This window comes from Melospiza melodia, chromosome 7 (genome assembly GCF_035770615.1).
Source record: "Melospiza melodia melodia isolate bMelMel2 chromosome 7, bMelMel2.pri, whole genome shotgun sequence".
Lineage (NCBI taxonomy): Eukaryota > Metazoa > Chordata > Aves > Passeriformes > Passerellidae > Melospiza > Melospiza melodia.
Window position 1 is genome coordinate 31,410,900 of NC_086200.1, and position 20,020 is coordinate 31,430,919.

General features: G+C 70.3%; 2 protein-coding genes across 3 annotated transcripts; one reads left to right on the top strand and one right to left on the bottom strand.

The window, feature by feature from the left end:
- Positions 1 to 163: 163 nt before the first annotated feature.
- On the bottom strand, positions 164 to 1,706 carry NR2C2AP (nuclear receptor 2C2 associated protein). The gene is made up of 5 exons (XM_063161242.1): positions 1,535 to 1,706; positions 1,357 to 1,447; positions 1,170 to 1,275; positions 687 to 755; positions 164 to 548 (listed from the first exon to the last, which is right to left on the bottom strand). The coding sequence occupies exons 1-5, from the start codon at positions 1,573 to 1,575 to the stop codon at positions 433 to 435; spliced, it is 423 nt and encodes a 140-aa protein (XP_063017312.1). The 5' UTR covers positions 1,576 to 1,706; the 3' UTR covers positions 164 to 432.
- A 5,575-nt stretch (positions 1,707 to 7,281) lies between these two features.
- NCAN (neurocan) lies at positions 7,282 to 19,956 on the top strand. 2 transcript variants are annotated; one of them, XM_063161245.1, is made up of 15 exons: positions 7,282 to 7,401; positions 11,594 to 11,673; positions 12,770 to 13,171; positions 13,601 to 13,775; positions 13,965 to 14,092; positions 14,646 to 14,939; positions 15,172 to 16,014; positions 16,093 to 17,154; positions 17,329 to 17,445; positions 17,555 to 17,668; positions 17,818 to 17,976; positions 18,065 to 18,147; positions 18,228 to 18,372; positions 18,907 to 19,089; positions 19,186 to 19,956. In XM_063161245.1, exons 2-15 carry the CDS (start codon positions 11,601 to 11,603, stop codon positions 19,428 to 19,430), a joined length of 4,023 nt encoding a protein of 1,340 aa, XP_063017315.1. In that variant the 5' UTR covers positions 7,282 to 7,401; positions 11,594 to 11,600; the 3' UTR covers positions 19,431 to 19,956. The 2 variants fall into 2 exon arrangements, with proteins under 2 accessions (XP_063017315.1, XP_063017316.1); XM_063161246.1 differs by having other exon boundaries at positions 7,284 to 7,401; positions 19,182 to 19,424.
- The last annotated feature ends 64 nt before the right edge of the window (positions 19,957 to 20,020 follow it).

Below are 20,020 nucleotides of genomic sequence, written 5' to 3' on the forward strand. Positions count from 1 at the left end.
AAAAGCAGGGATATCTCTTACTGATCCCATTCCAGAAAAAGCAGGGATATCTCTTATTGATCCCCTTCCAGAAAAAAAGCAGGAATACCTTTCATTGATCCCAATCCAGGAAAAAGCAGGAATATCTCTTATTGATCCCAAACCATGAAAAAGCAGGAATACCTTTCATTGATCCCAATCCAGGAAAAATCAGGGATATCTTTTATTGATCCCATTCCAGGAAAAAGCAGGGATATCTCTTATTGATCCCCTTCCAGAAAAAAGCAGGAATACCTTTCATTGATCCCATTCCAGAAAAAGCAGGGATATCTTTTATTGATCCCATTCCACGCCTGTGCCCAGCACAGCCCCACCGGTGCCCCCTCAGGGGACAGGGACCCCCCTGTGGGGTGTTGAGAGCCCCCAAAGAGGGGACAGCCCCCGGGGTCCCCCCTAGAGGCGCTCCCCCAGCACCTCCAGGTGATAAACCACCACCCTGCCAAAGAAATCCGTGCTGCTCCCAAAGGTGATCTTCAGCTCGTCCAGCACCGTCTCCTGCACCTGGAAGCTGTGCAGAGCCCAGTCAAGGAGTAACGCTGGCATTGGGGTGTGGGGGGCACTCCCCCAGCTCTGCTCAGCAGCAAAAATCCCCAAAAATCCCCAAATCCTGCCTTGCCCCCATCAGCACCCCGGGAAAGGAAAGGATATCTGCATGGCGTGGCTGTCCTGGGGGTACAGCTCCGATATTTTCACCAGTTCCTCACCCGTTCTGCAGCCTGCGGAGGGCAAAGGGGAGCCTCAGGTGACCCCAGGAGCCTCCAGGTGCTGCCCCAGAATCTCCCCCGGCTCCCAGAAGATCCCAGCTCCTCTTTATCCACCCCTGGAGCTGCCCCAGGTGCTTCCAGGCGCCTCCAGGTGATATCCCAAAACGTTCCCTAATTCTCACCAGCTGCCAGCCCCTCTTTATTCACCCATGGAGCTGCTCCAGGTGCTCCCAGGTGCTGTCCCAAAATGTCCCACTGGCTCCCAAAGGCTCCCAGCCCCTCTTTATTCACCCCCAGAGCCCCTCCAGGTGCTCCCGAGCCCCTCCTGTGCTTTGGGAATTGCTGACAAACGCCCCGAGGCTGCAGGTGTGGGCAAGCTGAGGCAGGAGCCCGCCGTGCCTCAGTTTACCTGCCAGCCACCCTCACCTTCCAGCGTGCAGAGCCGGCTGGAGAATCCCCCCTGGAACTGGATCTGCAGCTGGGAGAGCTTGACGGGGCGGGGGAAATGCAGGGTGACCCACTGGGACGTGCCCTGGGGGGACAGGGACGGGGTCACGGGGGGCACGGGGGGCACAGGGGGGTCACAGCCGCGTCCCTGTCCCTGTGCCCACACCTGGTCCGAGTTCCAGCAGGTCTCCTCGCTGCCATCGAACAGGTGCTGCTTCCCAAAGTGCTTCACGTCCCGGTTCAGCACGGAGCTCACCCTGCGGGGACAGCGGGGACAGTGCCACCCCTCGGGGGACATCAGGGGCAGGACAGTGCCACCCCCCGGGGACAGCGGGGACACTCACCGCGTGGCCGTGTCGGGACACACCAGGGACTCCACGGGCATCGCTGCCTGCGGGGAGGGACGGGCGTGAGAGGGACACCAAAACGGGGCCGGGGACACCTGGGTGTGATGGGGACCCCCGGGAGCCGCTCCCGGTCCCCTCCCGGTCCCGCCGGGGCCGCCCCGCACTCACCGCCCGCCCGCCGCAGGAAGAGGCGGAGCCGCCGCCCCGCTCCCGGTGTCCGGTACCGCCCCCGGCACCGCGGGGACTGCGGGACGGCGGCTCCGTGTCCCCCGCCACCTCTCTGTGTCCGCCCTGCCGCCCTGCGTGTCCGCCCCCCGGCAAACACCTCGCCCCCGGTTCCGCTCCCCGGTTCCGGTGCCGGTTCCGCTCCCCGGTACCGCTCCCCGCGGGTCCTCGGGGATCCCCGCTCCTTTCCCGGGGCTGGGGGAGCCCGGGCGGGAGCACGGGGGCGCGGGGACCTCCCCGGGGCTGCTCTGCTGGTGACACCGGCGGAGAGCGGCAGGGACAGGGACCGGGACAGGGACAGGGACAGGGAAGGAGCGCGGCGTGGGAGGGATCCCCGCGTTCCTGCATCCCTGAAACCCCGCGTGTCCCTGCATCCCTAAATCTCTCAATTCCTGAGTCCCTGCACATCCCATCCCTGCAGCCCAGAACATCCCTGCACATCCCTGCATTCCTGTATTCCTGAATCCTTGCATTCCTGAATTCCTGCATATCCCTGCATCCCCATCCCTGAATGCCTGCAAATCTCTGCAAATCCTTACACCTCCCTGCACATTCCTGCATCCCCGCACATCCCTGCTAATCCCCGCATCCCTGCAGATCCCAGGATCCTTCCACAGCCCAGCAATGCTGCACCTCGCAGCTCATCCCTGCATTCCTGTTCTCCACTGCATCCTTTTCCATCCCTGTTTATCCTGACCTCGCTGCACGGCTCAGTATCCCTGAATCCCTGAGAATCCCAGCTCATCCCTGCATCCCTGCTCACCCCAGCCCCCCTGCCCACCGCAGCCCCCGGCTCCGCAGCCCCGCCGAGCTCCCGGTGCCGGCTGAGTCACGGCGGCCGCGCCGAGGCCGCCTCAGCTCCGGCACCGGCAAAAATAAACGCGGCGAGAGCTGCGAAGCCGCCGCCCCCTCCCCGTCCCCATCCCCATCCAGGTTCCCCTCCTCGTCCCCGTCCTCATCCCCGTCCCCATCCCCGTTCCCGTCCCCGCACCGCCCCGGGGCTCGGCCCCGGCTGGGGACGCGCTGCCGCCCGCACACACATGTCACACTCATGTCACACTCATGTCACACGCCTGTGCGTACACCCGCGGGGACACGCGGCGCAGCAGCACACGCGTGACCGGCTCTGCCTTCCTCCTCCTCCTCCTCCTCCCCCCTCCCCTCCTTCCCCCGTCGAGTTTCGCCGGAGAAATTGGGTCAAAAACCGCAGGAGCCTCATTTGCCCCTGGGCTAATTGCGCGTCTGGGGACAGAGCTGCCACTTCTGCCACCGCCGTGCGCGTCACCTCTTCCCGTGCCCGCCGCCAGCGCCCCCTCCTCATGCCGGTGACCCCGAACCCTCCGGTGCTGCGGAACCGGGAGGATGCCGGTGACCCCGAACCCTCCAATGCTCATTGGGAACCGGGAGGATCCCGGTGACCCCGATCCCTCCAGCTCTGCCTGCTCTCCGTGCCTTTGTTATTTATCGAAACTCCCCCGAGCGCACAGGACGGAGCTTTAGGAAGGGTTTGGCACAGCCGGGCGTCGTTTGTCATTGATGCCAAGTGACAACGTGGTGGCATCTCGGCGCTGGGAAGGAGCAGGGCAGGGTGGCCGTGGGTGCATCCCCCTGGAAGGGGATGGGTAAATTATATAATTGCCATAAATTTATTATAAGGCTGGTTTTAAGTCACAAACTGGCGTTTAGTCCCCAGGGCTGAGGGCAGCGGCGTGGCTGCATTGTCCCCAACAGTGTCACCACACCGCGAGTGCCTGCCACGTGTCACAGCGCTGTGAGCAGGTGTGAGGGTGGCGTGTGCCCTTAACGAGCTTGGCTTTGCTGACAGGAGACGCCGCTCGGTGTCCCCGCATGGGACAATTAGCTCCCTGGCTAATTAATGAGCCAGCGCGGCCTCCTGCCAGCCCTGCTGCTGACTGTGGCCAGGCCCGGTGTCCCCGTGTCCCGTGCCAAAATCAGCACAGGGTGAGCTGGTGGCATCGCCACCCCGGGGTGGCCAAGGAGAGCCCGTGTCCCCTCCGTGTCCCCTCCGTGTCCCCTCCGTGTCCCCTCCGTGTCCCCTCCCGTGTCCCAGGTGCGGGGCGGCGCTGCCCGAGGGGAAGGAGCGGGTCCGGCTGCCGGAAGGGGGGAAGGGAAGAAGGCAGTTGCCATGGAAACCGCAAATAAAATCGATGCACGCCGCCGGTGGGCTCGGAGCGGAGCCGGGCCCGGCCAGGGCAGCATCGCTGCAGCCCCTCCTGTGCCCTCCGTGCCGTGCCCAGGGATGAGGGGACAGGGACAGCGCGGAGGGGACCCCACCGTCCTGGCCTCGCCCCGTCCCCTCCGCAGCCCCGGCTGAGCCGTCCTGCCCAGCCCCAGCCCGGCAGCTCCCCCAGGACGGGCGCAGCTTCTCCCCAGCCACGGATCCTCCTGTCCGTCCGTCCGTCCCGGTGCCGGTGCCCCGAGCGCAGGCCCCAGCTGCGGCTGCGGCGGCCTCGCTAATGAGCTGCAGCGCTGATGAATGTGGCAGCTCTGCTGGAACGGCCGTCATTAGCCGCCGGCGGAGCTGAGCGGAATAACAAGCGGCTCCGGGGGCTCGGCGCGGGGTCCCCCCGAGCCCCCCGCGGCCGTGCGGGGACACCGGGCCGCGCTCCGGGGCCGCTCTGTGCCCGGCGAGGCTCCGGGACCCCGCGGTGCCGCCGCCCCGAAGCGGAGCGGCTCGGGAGGCTCCCGGCCACGCCACCCGCCCGGTTTGGCTCTGTCCTGCGGGGGACGGGGTGGCCACCACAGAGGAACCCCTCCTTCCCCATCGCGGTCCCCACATCTGTCCCCACGCCGCGGGCTGGCCACGTCACCCCTCTATTGTGTCCTGGCTGAGTCCTACCAAACTCACGTCACTCGTGTTACCAAACACGGCCCCTCCGCTGTCCCCCGGGGGTTTGGGGACACTGGAGCAGCGAGGACCCCCCAGCCCCCGGCCGGAGCCCCAGCGGGGTCCCCGCGGGTCCCTGCCCCTCGCAGCGGGCGCCCCTCGGCGCTGTCACCGCACCCCGACCGCCCGCGGCCGCTCCCCGCGTCCCTGTCACAACAAAGGAAAACATCTCCGGATGGAAACTGCGGGAGGGTCGTCACGGCAACACTGCTGCTGCAGGATTTCACCAGAATCCCGGCGTTCGGGCTCAAAAAGACGCGCAGGGCCCGCGCTCCCCGCGCAGCCGCCGCCGCCGATCCTGCCGGGCTTGGGGCCCCGGAGCGGCACCGAGGGACGGGGACACCCCAATTGCGCTGTCCTGGGCCACCCGCGGGGCTCGGGGCTGTGGGGACACGGCGACAGCAGGCTCTGCCTCGTGGGAGCAGCTTGGGGATGGATGTGGGGCTGGAAGGTGCGGGGACCCCACCCTGGGCGAGGATGGTGACACTGGGACACGCTCGGTGCCAGATGTGTATTGCCATCCCTGGGCTCAGAGGGCGACACTGGGACACGCTCGGTGCCAGATGTGGCATTGCCATGCTGGACAGAGTGCTGGGCTCAGAGGGCGACACTGGGACAGCGCTCAGTGCCAGCTCTGGCTCTGCCACCCCTGGGCTCAGAGGGCGACACTGGGACACGCTCAGTGCCAGCTCTGGCTCTGCCACCCCTGGGCTCAGAGGGCGGCACTGGGACACGCTCAGTGCCAGCTCTGGCTCTGCCACCCCTGGGCTCAGAGGGCGGCACTGGGACACGCTCAGTGCCAGCTCTGGCTCTGCCACCCCTGGGCTCAGAGGGCGGCACTGGGACCCGCCGGAGTCCCCTGCCAGCTGCAGGCAGGACACTGGGACGCCGCACTGGTGCCAGGGCAGGAGTTGGTGCCCAGCGCGGCCCCGGGCCCGGAGCAGCTGCCGAGGAGGGGGAGAGGTGTCGGTGACACCCCGGTGCCCGAGCCGCGCTGGAGGGTGCCTGCTGTGACATTCATCTCCATTCATCTCCTCTTGAGGCCAGAGCTCGGCTCAGCCGCTGCCAGAGCTGTCCCCTGCCACCCGAACGGCCGTGGCACATCCCCGCAGCTCTGCCGGGACTCGGTGTCCCCTGGAGGCGGCCCGGGGTGTCCCCTCCCTCACCTTTGGGTCCCCGAGAGGCTCCGGGGCCCTCTCGAGGGCCGGGGTCGGGCTGTGAGCAGCTGTGGTGGAGCTTTTTGGGGTGGGTGATGCGGGGGACGGGCTGGGCCCGGAGGGAATGCGGGATGAGCCCATCGATCCCTGCTCGGATTGCCAGGTGAAATTCAGGAGGGCTAAGAGCAGAAGGAAGGATTTGGGGCTGCAGGAGGAAGGATTTGGGGCTGCAGGACCCAGCTGTGGTGGGGGGCACCAGGTGAGGGTTTCAGACCACCCCTGACCCATCCTCTCCTCCCAACCACCCCAAAACCACCCCGGGGTGCCCCCTCCAAAGATCCCTGTGGTGTCTGGATCCTCCGGGAGCGGGAGGAAGCCGCGATATCAAACCCCTGGGACCCTCTCCCCAATTCCCCCTGGCAAAGCCCGCGGGGACGGCGCCCCCCGTCCCTGTGCCCCCGGCCCGGGCACCTCCACGGGCCGGGCCCGCCAGCTGCAGCCGCATAAAGGAGGGGAACAGAGGAGCTCTGTGCGCCGGCAACGCCGGGATTGTGCCCGAGCAGTGGGGGCTCACAAAAGGCAGGAAACGCCACCGAAAGTCTGGCACAATGGAGTCGGAAATGAGAACTTTGCTCTCGGGTTTCCACGGATCCATCCTATGGGCGAAATGGGGAGGGGGGATTCTCTGCTCTTGGTGCCAAGTCGTGGGAGACAGGCTGGCATTCTTCGGTCACCGGCGGGAAGGTGACCCCCTACCCACCCCCCCAAAAAACCCCCCCAAAGCTCAGTGATGGTTTCCTTCCCCCTTTTTGAGGGTCGTTTCTGGTAGCGCAGCTCTTCAGAGAGTCTCGGCCATTTTGGGGGGGTTTGGGGCTTTTTGAAGTTTTTATGCACCCACAGCATCTCCCAGCCCCCCCGCACCCCATTCCGGCCCGACACGGGGGTGCGGGGGGCTGGGGTTGTGCCCTGTATGGCTTAACGGGAATTTTGGGGTGTGGAGGGGCTGGAAGACGCTCCCCTCTTTGGAAACACCCCCAAAAAATCAAGGCTGGGTCCCCCCGCCCTTCCTGCTCTTATTACAGGGACCCCCCCACGTCCCCTTCGGGACCCCACCCCCATCAGAGCCCCCCCTCTTCCGCGGCCCCCATCTCTCTCAGCGCGCTCTTAGAGCCCCCCCTCACTGCAGGGACCCCCAGCCCCTTCCGCGCTGTGCGGGGCGCAGGGGGCGGCCCCGCTCCATGGGGAGGGGGCGGCCCCGGTTTGGGGGGGCCGGCCCGGGTTTGGGGGGGCGGCGCATGCGCGGCCGCCCCTCGCCCTGCGCCGGGCAGCGCGGAGCGGGCGCGGGTTCTCCGCCGCTGCGGGCAGGTGCGGGCGGCGGCACCGGCGGCACCGGCGGGGAGGGCCCGGCCCGCCGCCAGCCGCGATTGGCCCGGCCCGGCCCGGCTCGGCCCCCTCCGGGGGGGGCCCGGCCCGCTGCCCCCCGCTCCGAGCGCCGCTTTTAACCCCCGGTGCCGGCGGGGCTGCTCGGCTCCACCGGCGGCGATGAGTCCCGGCGCGCCCTGAGCACGGAGCAGGTACGTGCGGCACCGGCACCGGCACCGGCACCGGCACCGGCACCGGCACCGGCACCGGCACCGGCACCGGCACCGCCCCCGCTGCGGGCCGGCCGTGGGCACGGTGACACCGGCACGGCTACGGCAGGAGCGGGACGGATGCGCGCTGGGGGCGGGGATGGGGACGGTGACAGCGACACCGACACCGGTACCGGCAGCCACACCGACACCGGCACCGGCAGCGCCACGGCGGGATCCGAGCCGGATCCGGGCTGGGGACGCGGCGGGGCTGCGGGGGCTGCAGGAATGCGGGGCCCGGTGGCGGCGGTGGGGACGGTGACACCGGCAGCGCTGCGGGGACGGGGATGGGGGCGGTGACACCGGCAGCGACACCGGCGCCACCACGGCAGGAGCGGGATGGAGCCGGGTGGGGAATGCGGGGGGGGGGGGGGCCCGCGGCGGGGACGGGGACGGTGACACCGGCGGGGATGGGGATGGGGATGGGGATGGAGACGGTGACACCGGCAGGGATGTGGCAGGATGGGGCCGGTGACACCGGCAGGGATGGGAATGGGGATGGGGACGGTGACACCGGCGGGGATGTGGCAGGAGCGGGACGGATCCGGGCTGGGGACGCAGAGGGACGGGGCACACTGGGGGTGACACTGTGGGGGCCGGGGTGACGGAGGGTGGCCCTGGCGCGGGGGAGATGCTGGGGACACTGAGGGGATCCTGTCGGGGATGGGGTGCAGGGTTGGGGACAGCGGGGCCGGAGGGGACACTGCGGGATCGGGGCACTGGGACACCGGGACAATGGGGGCGTGGCCAGCGCCGTTGTGGGGACACCGGGACAGGGGGACACTGGGACAGGGGGACACGGGGAGCAAACGAGCTCTCATGGGCTGGGGACACTGAGGGGACACGGGACACTGGGGACACGGGACAGGCACACCGTGCCCTGAGCCCCCAGGAGCTGGCAGCGACACAGAGGGCAAGCAGAGGGGTGGCAGGATAGGGCCACCCGAGTGTCACCCCCTGGGTGCCACAGCCTGGGCCGCCCGGTTCCTTGCTGGTGACGCTGGTGGCTCCCTGGCGGGTCCGGAGTCGGGAATGTCCCTGTCCCGGGGTGGCAGTGCCATGGCCGGGATGTCCCCAGCACGGGGACACAGCAGGGATGGATGAATGAATGGATGGATGTGGGGCGCGGGGCTCTGCAGCCCCACAATCGGTGGGACAGCGGTGCCGGGATCCGAGCCAGGCCCACCGGCCCGGGGTGTCCCCCCGGTTCTGTCACGGGCGCGGTGTCGGGAGTCGCTCCCGGCGTGTGGCCGAGCCCCGGCAGGGCTGGGATGGAGCCCAGGGCTCGCAGCGATGCTGCACCGGCTCCGGAGCTTTGCAGGGAGAGGCAGAAAGCGGGGCAACAAGAATAAATAAATCTATAAAAAAAATTTAAAAAGAGGAGCAAATTCTAAAATAAAGGCTGCAGACTGTCTGCCTAATAAAAATCGCACCGGCAAAGGGCCCATATTGGCCGGGATCACAGCTTCCCGAGGTGCTAATTTATTCCGGCAGGCTGGGGGGAGCGGGGAGCATCACGTTGCCTGTGAGATGTGACGGCAGCGAGGTTTGCAGAATTCCTTTGTTGTGGGCAGAGAGGAGGGGACGCGGAGCCGGCCCCGCCGCCGGGCTCCCGCCGCGGCCCCGGGGACACCGGCAGGACAGCCCGGGGCCCCCGGGACACCGGCAGGACAGCCCGGGGCCCCCGGGACCCCGCGGCGCCGGGAGGGAGGTGGGTGCTGGGGAGGGTCCGGGGGGCTCGGGTTGGGGGTGCAGGAGCGGCCCCGGGGTGGCAGCGGTGAGGGGGCGACACGCTGGGGGGTGAGCACAGAGATGTCGCCCGTGCGTTGGTGGCACCGCGGGCCGGAGTGACCCGCGGGGGTATCGGAGGTCAGGGGGGCTGCGGTGGGCTTGGGGACAGCCGGTGGGCTTGGGGACAGCCGGTGGCACCGCGGGGGCTGGGGGTCCGCAGGGTGGGGACACCAATGTCCCGCTGCATCCCGGCTGGGTGGGCAGTGCCCCTCTGTCCGGCCACCCCTCCCGTGTCGCCAGCGCTGTCCCCAATGTCCCGGCGGGGTCCCGGATCCGCCCCCGGCCCAGCCCGGGCTCGGGGCACAGGAGACCCCAGCACTGACCGGGTGGTCCCGGCGGCCTGTGTGGAATTAAGCTCGGTTTCAGCTCAAGATAATCACCAGCCCCGACTTTGCATATTCATGAGCAGGATGAATTATTCATGAGGTGACAGCGAGTGACAGATGTGAAAATGTTCGCCCGGCTTTGGGGGGATTTGGGGGGGCGTTTTGCACCGGCGTTATTTTGGATTCCTCTCGGTTGGGCCGGGACACCGAGGGGACACCGAGGGGACAGGGACAGGGACAGGGACCCGCTCCTGGTCCCCGCGGGGGCTGGGACACGTGGCCTTGGGGACGTCATTGTGACACCGCCCTGACTGCGGGGACAGACCCCGCTGTGACATTCGGGCTTGGGTGGCCGAGGCCACCTCCGTCCCTCGGCAGCGCTGTGCCCCCTGTGCCACCCCCGGGCCTCGCTGCCACCACCGGGCACTGCCTGGGGACACCCGCACGGCCCAGCCCGCGCTGCTTTCCCCGGGAATCCCGGCTGGATCCTGCTGGGGACGCGCGATCCATCCCGGGCCGGTCCCGGGGCCACCGCAGGAATGTGGCGGTGCCACCTCAGGGATGCGGCGGTGCCACCCCGGGCTGCCCCAACCCCGGCGGTGCCACCCCGTGGATTCACGGATGGCGACGAGCAGGGAGCGATTCCGCCCCGGTGACACTGCCCGCCCGTGGGGACACCGCGAGTGGTGGCCCTGGCCCGGCAGGGCTGGCGCGTCCCTTGTCCCTTGTCCTGGCCCGGGATAAACTGTTTTCTGGCTCAGCACCTTGCCGGGGGTGCGGGCACGGACAGGGCACAGCCATGGCAATGTGTCCCCTGCGTGTGCCGAGGGCAGGGGGACAGCCGCGTGTCCCCAGAGGAGCGGAGCTGTGTCCCGTCCCTGCCGCGGGGACGCTCTGGGGACAGCTGAGCTCTCCCAGGTGCTGCCGGCCCGGCCTTTCCGGCTTCTCCTGCTGCGAAAGCAAATCCCGCAGGAGCGCTGATGGCAGGGAAGGCACGACTCGGCCAATGAATTTATATTTTTTGCCAAGGAATTTCTATGTCCCCCCTGGAGTGGGAGGAATGGGCAGAGTCTGGCGCTGACCCGGCGGAATTCCCTTCCCGGAGCTCCCGAGCGGGGCTGCAGGAGCCGCTGGCGCTGCCCCGGGGCTGCTTTGGGCTTTTCCAGCCCCGGGGGGATTCACACGGCCAAAGGCGCCTCCGCCGCCCATTCCGGAGCCCGGAATGTCCCAGGTCACCTCCCTGTCCCCTCCCAGCTCGTGGCTCTCGGGACAGAGCGCCCCGCGGAGGGGAAGGGGCTGCCAAGGCTTTTTTCTCGAAGAGAAATCAGATTAAACGCGGTTCTGCATCCCGAAAAGGCCCTTTGCCAGCGGGGGTCTCCTTTCTTCTCGCCATTTCTCTCTTTCTTTCTATTTTCGTCCCATAAAAGCACAGAAGGGACGGGGGGACGCACAGAGGGATGAGAAATGGAGCATCGGGGACGGGGGCTGAGGCACACTCGGTTTGGGGCTCCCGGTGCTCCCCAAATCCGTGCCTGGCACAGGGCAGGGATGGGACAAAGCAGGAGCAGCGAATTCCAGCGTGGATCTGGGGGGGACTCGGGGTTTGGCTCGGGCTCGTGGGCACGTGGTGGCACTTTGGGGTTGGTTTGCGGGGCGCTGGAGGTGCCCGCGGTGCCTCTGCCCGGCTGGCTGGGCACCCCAGGGCTGAGGGATGGTGCTGGTGGGAGCTGGGCGATGGTGGTGGGCACTGGAATATGGCTGTGGTGGGCACTGGGTGATGGCTGTGCCAGGCGATGGTGGTGGTGGGAGTTGTTTGATGGAACTGGGTGGTGATGGTGGGCACAGGGTGATGGTGACGGGCACTGGGTGATGGTGGCAGCCCCTGGGTGATGGTGACAGGCTCTGGGTGTCCAGGATGGCACGGCCTGGCAGGTCAGGGGTGGCACGGCCATGGCACGGCCTGGCAGGTCCAGCATGGCACGGCCTGGCACGGCCTGGCAGCCCCGCTGTCCCCGCAGGTCCAGGATGGTCCCTGTGATGGGGGATGCCGCCTGCTGGGTCCTGCTCGGGCTCTCCCTGCTCCCCATCGCCGTCCTGGGTGAGTGCTCGGCGGCCGGGGCTCGTTAGGGAGCGAACGGCAATTAATGATGAGCTCGGGGCCAGCTCATCAATAAATCCCGGGCAGGGCTGGGGCTGCGGCGGGATTAGGGAGGGAGAAGCCCCCAGGCCCCCTCCCTCCGCTGGGATCGCTGCAGGCGAGACCGCAAATCCCTAAATCCCCCTCCCCAGGCCCGGCTGAGCCCCCCGGGGATTTGCCGCGGCTCGGAGCCGTGTCCCCCCCTGTCCCCCCCGGCTTCGGGGACACCGCAGCTCGGGGGGCTTTGGGACCGGGGGTTTGGGGATCGGGGCCTTTGAGATAGGGGGGCTTTGGGATCGGGGGGGTTGGGATGGGGGGGTTTGGGATCCGGGGGCTTTGGGATCGGGGGCTTTGGGGTCGGGGGGATTTGGGGTCGCCCAGCCCGGAGCGCTCCCTGTGCCCCGATGAGCCGAGGGCTGAGAGGGAGGGGGAGGAAGGCCCCGGGGGGGAGGAAGGCCCCGTGGGAGAGGGGGGGATTAGTGGCTGTCCCCGGCCCCCCGCTGGTCCCTGACCCCACTGGGGGGTCCAGGGGGGCCCGAGACGCGGGGGATTTGCGGCGCTGGGAGCCTGCACAGGCTGGGACGGGATTAGCGCGGGAGGAAGAGGAGGAGGAGGAGGAGGAGGAGGAGGAGGAGAGGGCGGTCACGGTCCTGCCGCGCTTTATCCCAGCACGGGGGGGCTTTTCCCCGGTGCCACTGGGCTCGGGGGCGTCCTTGGCGAGCGATCCCCCTGTGGTGGCAGGGCCAGGCGCGCTGGTGTCCCCCGGGAGCCGAGTGGCACCCATGGGTGCAGAGCAGAGCCCTCACCATGGGGACACCCCGAGGGGCCGGGCAGCACCCCGGGGAGGGGCGCGGACCCCTCCGAGTGGGGGTTCAGCCCCAGTGGGGTCACGGCCGGGCTGCAGCCCCTCGATGGGGCGGCCGCGCTTTATCCCACCCCATCCTCCCGTTCCTGCCCCTCCTGGGGCGCTCAGCGGAGCCCCCCACACCCCGCCATGCCCCCCAACCCTCCGTGCCGTGCCCAAACCCCCGGGGCAGCCGCGCCGCTGTCCCCGCAGGCGCGCAGGACGAGGGGAAGGTGATCCACATCACCCGGGTGCAGCACCAGGCGGTGCGCGTGGGGCTGGGCGAGCCCGCCACCCTGCCCTGCCTCTTCCTGCTGCACCCCCCGGCCTCGCTGGGCCCCAACGAGCGCCCGGAGCCGCCGCGCGTCAAATGGAGCAAGGTGCGCTCGGCCGGCGGCCAGCGGGAGGACGCGCCCGTCCTGGTGGCCAAGGAGAGCGCCGTGAAGGTGGTGCGGGCCTACGAGGGCCGGGTGGCGCTGCCCGGCTACGGCCGCGACCGCTCCAACGCCTCGCTGCAGCTGCGGGCGGCCCGCGCCAGCGACGCGGGGCTCTACCGCTGCGAGGTGGTGGCGGGCATCGACGATGAGCAGGACCTGCTGCCGCTGGAGGTGACGGGTGAGCGGGCACGGCCGTGGGGCACGGCCAGGGCGGCGCTGGGGCGGTCGCGCAGCCTCTGGCGCTGAGGGAGGGTGGTGGGATGGGCGTTCAGGGTGAGCTGGGCACCCCATGAGAGCTGGGCACCCCATGAGAACCGGGCACCCCATCTGTTCCCTGCACCCCATGAGAACTGTGAGCCCCATTTATTCCCTTCACACAATTTATTCCCGGCACCCTATTTTCTCCCCGTACCCCAGGGCAGCTCTCCCCTCCAAGTACCCCCTACACCCTCCAAACCGCGTCCCAAGTGCCCCATGGCAGTTGGGCACCCCATGAACCCGAAACCCCGTCCCAGTTCTGCACCCCGTGCCAGCCCCGCACCCCGTGCCAGCCCCGCATCCCCGCAGCCGTGTCCTGCTGCCCCATGTCCCCTCTCGCTGTCCCCAGGCGTTGTGTTCCACTACCGGCCCGCGGGCGAGCGCTACGCGCTGAGCTTCCCCGCCGCCCGCCGCGCCTGTCGCGACAACTCCGCCGTCATCGCCTCCCCCCAGCACCTCCAGGCCGCCTTCGAGGACGGCTACGACAACTGCGACGCGGGCTGGCTGAGCGACCAGAGCGTGCGGTGAGAGCGCGGGGCGGGCCAGCCTCCAAACCGCCCCCCAGACCACCCCCAAACCACCCCTGCCCACTCCGGGCACCCCCGGGCCATGGCCTGGACACTCTGGGAACCCCCAGGAACCCCCGGGGACCCCCGGGCACCCCGGGCCGTCCTCCTCGCGGAGCCCCGCGCCCACCGTGCCTCTCCCGGCAGGTACCCCATCACCCTGTCCCGGCCCGGCTGCTACGGAGACCGCGAGAGCCTCCCCGGCGTGCGCAGCTACGGCCGCAGGGAGCCCGAGGAGCGCTACGATGTGTACTGCTACTCCCGGGAGCTGCGAGGCAAGGGCTGCTCGCCGGGAGGGTGCCCGGGGGGTCCCGGGGGGGTCCCTGCGTGCCCAGGGGGTCCCTGCGTGCCCACGGCCTGGCCGCGAGCACGGCTGGGTGCCCAGGGGTGTCCCTGTCCTTCCCCTGGCCGTGGTGTGGCTGGGTGCCCGCGTTGTCCCTCTGCCGTCACAGTGTGGCTGGCAGGGTGCCCAGGGATGTCCTTTTGTGGCCATGGCACGGCTGGGTGCCCAGGGTGTCCCTTCCCGGCCATGGTGTCCCCACGATATCCCTCCATGTCCCTGGCACGGCTGGGTGCCCAGGATGTCTCTCTGTGTCCTTGGCACGGCGGGGTGTCCACGATGTCCCTCCATGGCCATGGTGCCCCCACGATGTCCCTCCACGGCCACCCCTCCGGGCGTCCCTGCCCAGCGGGTCCGTGTGGGTGCCAGCGCTCCGTGCCATCCTTGGCACCGCCCCCGAGCGTTGCCACAGCGCTCAGGCCACGGGGCCACCCCAAAAGCGCCATCCCCCTCGTGTCGCGGTGTCCCCAAGAGCCCTCTCTCCGCAGGGACCGTGTTCTACGCCACGGCTCCGGGGCGCTTCACCTGGCAGGGCGCCCGCCGGCACTGCCGCAGCCGCGGGGCAGCGCTGGCCACCACGGGCCAGCTCTACCTGGCCTGGCGACAGGGCCTGGACCAGTGCGACCCGGGCTGGCTGGCGGACGGCAGCGTGCGCTACCCCATCCGCCAGGCGCGCCCCAGGTGCGGGGGCGAGGCCCCGGGCGTGCGCACCCTCTACCAGTTCCCGAACCGCACCGGCTTCCCCCCCGCCGCCTCCCGGTTCGACGCTTACTGCTACAAAGGTGAGGGGGACCCCCGAGCCGCCCCCCGGAGCCCCCCGCCGCTCCCTCCTTCCCGCGGGGAAAATTGCTGTGGGTTAATATTTAATTGGGGAATTAATGAGATAAATGAGGGGGCGGCGCTGGGAGGGAGCTCAGCTCCGCCCGGCTGCGGGGCGGGGGATGCCGCGCTCGGTGCTGAGGGAGCTGTGGGACCCCCTCGGTGGCACCGCTGACCCCCGTGCTGTCCCCACAGCCGCGGGTCCCGGTGACACGGAGCCGCCGGCGCTGCCGGTGCCGCCCACGCCCGACCCGCCGGGCAGCGACAACGTGCTGGTGGAGCACGGCGAGGACCCGGGCACGTCGGGGGACACCCGCGACATCCCCCGCGACCGCCACGAGCTCCTGTCCCTGCCGGGGCCCGCGGCGCCGGGCGGCGATGAGGACGAGCAGCTGCGCGGTGACCGCCCTGGCACGGCCCCGCCACCGGCACCGGCACCGGCACCGGCGGCTCCGGGGCTGCCCGCGGGCCGTGCCGCATCCCCGCCGCCCACCGCGGCCACCGCGCCGGCCTGGCCCCACGAGGAGGAGCCTCTGAACGCGGTGGATGCCGAGAGCGCCCGGCGGGACCCTCCGAGCGCCAGCCCGGCCCGAGGAGACCCCGCGGGACCCCCGGGCACCCTCCCGGCCCATCCCCACGGCCCAGCCCCGGAGCGCAGCGCCGGCCCGTCCTTGTCACCGCCTGGGCTGGGCACGGTCCCCAGGGCGGCCCCGGAGCCCCCCGGCACCACCCCGGGCAGCTCCAGCGCCCCGAGGCGGAGCTACCCCGGCCTCAACGGGCGCTACTTCCAGCTCCAGCGGCACCGGGACACCGCGGTGACAGCTGGGGACCCCGCGGTGGCAGCGGGAATTGTCACCTCTGGGGACCCCGCGGTGGCAGCGGGGATCGTCACCCAGGCCCCCGCGCTGGCGCAGGAGGTGCGGGGAGCCGCAGCCAGTGCCGTGGAGCTGCGGAGCCCCCCCCGAGGCGGCAGCGAGGGTCCCCGGCGGGAGGGTCCCCAGGCGTCCCCCAACGCGCCGCAGGAGGACCCCAGCCCCGGTGAGTGACCCCGGACACGGCCGCGGCTCCCGGCGCGGTCGCCGCTCGGTGACACCGTGGCCGTGCCGTCTCTTGCAGGGTTCGTGGCCGCCGCCACCGCCCCGGCGGATCCGGGGGCCCCCGCGGGAACCCCGCCCGTGCCGCCGCCGTCCCCCGCCGCTCCCCGCGACGCTCGGGGACACCGCGACATGGCCAGCGCCCGCGGGGACTCCCCGAGGCCACCCGCGGACGGCACCGAGGACTTCTCCGGGGACGGCCCGTCCCGGGAGGGCTCCGCGCCCCCGCTGCCGCCGCTGCCCCCGGCCCCGCTGGTGGCCGAGGGTCCCGAGCTGCCCCCGCAGCCCCGCGGGGACGGCAGCGACGGCAGCGGGGCCGCGGGGGACGGCGCGCTGGAGCGGCAGAGGAAGGCGGTGACGTTCCTGGAGCCGGAGGGTCCCTCCGAGGGACACCCTGCCGCCCCCGGCCACACCGAGGGGGCTCCTCCCGCGCCCCGGGGCCGCTCCGGTCCCACGGCTCCCAGCGGGGCGGCCGAGCCCGGCCAGGAGCAGCCGGAGGAATCCGGGGGTGTCGGGAATGGCGCAGCCGAGCCCAGCACCGAAACAGCCGCGTCCCCCCCGGCCTGGGGTGTCCCCTCAGCGTCCCCGTCCCCCGCGGGCACCGAGGCGCTGCCGTGGGCCGGCACGGAGCGGCCGGAGGAGCCGGCGCTGCTGGAGCCGGGGGCCGAGGAGGGCTCCGCAGGCTTCGCTCCCGCAGACCCGCAGCCCACCCAGCTCTCCGAGCCGGGGCCGGGGGCGGCCGAGCAGCTCCTCCTGTCCCCCCGCGCCACCCCCGGGCCCCCGGCCCCACCGGCCCCCGGCGAGGAGGACGCGTCCGGCGAGGCCAGGCGGGAGGAGCCCCCCGCGCCCCTCGGCTCCGCCACCCGCGGGCCCTGGCCGCCCCCCGGTGCCCCCCAGGCCGGGGGAACGGAGCCCGCCGTGTCTCCGAGCTCGGGGCTGCTCCCGGAGCCCTCGGCGGAGCCCGAGCTGGGGGGCCCGGGGGGCTCCCCGCTGCTGGACACCGACAGCGGCAGCGGGGAGGAGCCGGCGCTGGACGAGCGGGAGCTGCTGGCCTGGGCGGGCACCGGCAACGCCAGCGGGCACGGTGAGCCGCGGGCACGGTGAGCCGCGGGCACCGGGGCTGTGGGAGGCTTTGAGGCGGAGGTTTGGGCGGTGTCGCTCCTTTTATCCGAATTTCCTCGCTCGGAGCCGATGGGGCGGGAGCGGGGGTGGCACCGCGCCCTCCAGGCTGGCTCAGGGCGCCGGTGCCGTCCCGCAGCGCCGCCGGACCCGTGCCAGAGCAACCCGTGCCTGCACGGCGGGACAAGCCGCGCCAACGGCACCGTGTGCGGCTGCAGCTGCGCCCCGGGCTTCACCGGCGAGAACTGCGAGATCGGTGAGTGCCGGGCACCGGGCGTGGGCGGCCCCGCGGCTCCGGGCGCTGCGCGGTGCCCCCTCCCCGCTCGCTGGTGTCGCCGCGCCCGCAGCTGCCGCTGTCCCCGCAGACATCGATGACTGCCTGTCCAGCCCGTGCCAGAACGGCGGCACCTGCATCGACGAGGTCAATTCCTTCGTGTGCCTCTGCCTGCCCAGCTACGGCGGCAGCCGCTGCGAGAAAGGTGTGGACAGCCCCGGTGTCCCCCGATGTCCCCCGGTGTCCCCGGCCCGGCTGTGTCACCGCTGGACCCCGCGGAAGGGGACACAGGTCCCGCCGGGCGGGGCTGGGGTCGCTCGCTGGCTGTGCCGCCACTGTCGCGCTGTCCCCCAGACACGGAGGGCTGTGACCACAACTGGCACAAGTTCCAGGGCCACTGCTACCGCTACTTCGCCCGCCGGCGCTCCTGGGAGGACGCGGAGCGCGACTGCCGGCGCCGGGCCGGGCACCTCACCAGCATCCACTCGCAGGAGGAGCACGCCTTCATCAACGGTGCGCCGGGGGTCCCCAGTCCCCCAATCCCCCCTCCCCGGGCTCTGCTCGCCCCCTCCGTGCGAGCCGCGGGTGCCTCTCCCCGCAGGCTTCGGCCACGAGAACACCTGGATCGGCCTCAACGACCGCATCGTGGAGCAGGACTTCCAGTGGACCGACAACACCGCCTTGGTGAGGGCTTGGGGGTCTCGGGGGCCTCGGGGTGCGGGGAGGGGGTGCGGGGGGCGTCACCCGCTCCGGTGGCCCCGCAGCAATACGAGAACTGGCGGGAGAACCAGCCCGACAACTTCTTCGCGGGCGGCGAGGACTGCGTGGTGCTCGTGTCCCACGAGATCGGCAAGTGGAACGACGTGCCCTGCAACTACAACCTGCCCTACATCTGCAAGAAGGGCACAGGTAGCGCCCCATCCCGCAGGTGTCCCCGTCCCGCAGTCCCTGGTGTTCCCATCCCACAGGTCCCCGTGTCCCCATCCCGCAGTGCCGGTGTCCCTGTCCCCACCCCGCAGCCCCCAGACCCATCCCCAGCCCTTTCCCCATCCCCAGCCCCTCTCCCAGGCCAACTCCCGCAGTTCTCCCCTAAATCTCCATTTTTCCTCTTTCCCCGCGCTCAATCCCTACCTCAGCGCTCGGCTTTGTTTAATTTGCTCCCATCGAACCCATTAAATTCCCATTCCTTACCTCGGGAAGTTCCATTAACCTCCAGCTGCTCCTCCCCACCCCGCGCACTAATGACGCCCCAATAAGGCCATTAATTAGCCAATTAAACCCTGGGGACAGACAGCTCGCTGCCACCCTGACGGACGAGCCTGTCCCGAAGCCACCAGCGGTGTCCCCAGGGGTGGCCGGGGGGGCTCCTGGGTGTCCCGGACCGCTGTCCCTTGTCCCCTCCCAGTAACGGGGGTGACGGAGCTCTGTGCCCCCCGTTCCCAGTGCTGTGCGGGCCCCCCCCGGAGGTGCCGAACGCTTTCCCGGTGGGGAAGAGGAGGGAGCGCTACAACATCCACTCCAGCGTGCGCTACCAGTGCCGCGAGGGCTTCACCCAGCGCCACGTGCCCACCATCAGGTGCCACAGCAGCGGCAAGTGGGACCGGCCCAAAATCCTCTGCACAAAACGTTAGTGGGGCACCCGGGAGGGGCTGATCCCCGTGGGAGGGGTCCCGAGCCCGGGGCTGACCCCCCCGCGTGCCCCGCCTTGCCCCCGTTAGCCAGGCGGTCGCACCGAGCGCGGCGGCACCGGCGGCACCGGCACAGCCACCCGCACCACCAGCACCACCACCGCAACCCGCGCAAGGAGCGGCGAAAACGCCGCCAGCGCCTCCGGCTGGACTGGATGGAGGAGGGCCACTACTTCTAGAGCCGGGCGAGCACAGCGGGGTCCCCGGGGGGGGTGGTGGCGCCCCCCGGCCCCGTCCCACCCCTCCCGCCCCCCTTTTTTAGCCCCCTTTTGGCTTTAGCTCCGTAGGATGCCCGGCCCCGTAGGGAATAGGATCCGGAGGGGGCGGCTGCGTGTGCGCCCCCAGCCCTCCCTGCATGTCCCGCGCTCAGCCCCCGGCCCGGGCTGGGCCCCCAGCCCCGCACGGGGACCCCCCAAGCTGGGCTCTGTCCCTGTCCCCAGACCGGGGCTCCATCAGGCAGCCCCCCTGTCCCCCCCGGGGCGGCTCTGGTTTTTTAGCAGCCCCCCCCCCCCCCCATTTCCCCGCCCCAGCTCCCCGGGGCGTCCCCGCGGCCGGCACGGCTGGGCCGGGGGGGACACGGCGGCTGCGGGGTCACCGTCCCGCTCTGGGGGTGCTCGGTTTGGTTCTGTCCCCTCTCCGCTCGTTTCGGGTCCCCGTTGGAGTTGGCGTGTGTGTGTGTGCGTGCGGCGCTTTCCGATCTCTGCTGTTTGCGACGTGACTGCCGTGTCCCCTCCCCGCCCCCCTCCTGGCGCCCCCTCCCCATTTCTGACTCTGCCTTTCTGTACTGCTGGACATTTTAATAAATTTTTTTAACAGTTGAGCGACCCCCGCCCTTTCCTGGGGACCCTGGGACGTGTCCCCCGCCTGGC

Excerpts from the sequence above, each read along its gene's own strand:
- NR2C2AP (XM_063161242.1), bottom strand. The coding sequence starts at position 1,575 with ATGCCCGTGGAGTCCCTGGTGTGTCCCGACACGGCCACGCG. Across the intron at positions 1,276-1,356 it reads CCTGCTGGAACTCGGACCAG|GGCACGTCCCAGTGGGTCAC; the intron begins GTGTGGGCACAG and ends CTGTCCCCCCAG. Across the intron at positions 756-1,169 it reads CCGGCTCTGCACGCTGGAAG|GCTGCAGAACGGGTGAGGAA; the intron begins GTGAGGGTGGCT and ends TGCCCTCCGCAG.
- NCAN (XM_063161245.1), top strand. The coding sequence starts at position 11,601 with ATGGTCCCTGTGATGGGGGATGCCGCCTGCTGGGTCCTGCTCGGGCTC. Across the intron at positions 13,776-13,964 it reads CTGAGCGACCAGAGCGTGCG|GTACCCCATCACCCTGTCCC; the intron begins GTGAGAGCGCGG and ends CTCTCCCGGCAG. Across the intron at positions 14,093-14,645 it reads CTACTCCCGGGAGCTGCGAG|GGACCGTGTTCTACGCCACG; the intron begins GCAAGGGCTGCT and ends CTCTCTCCGCAG.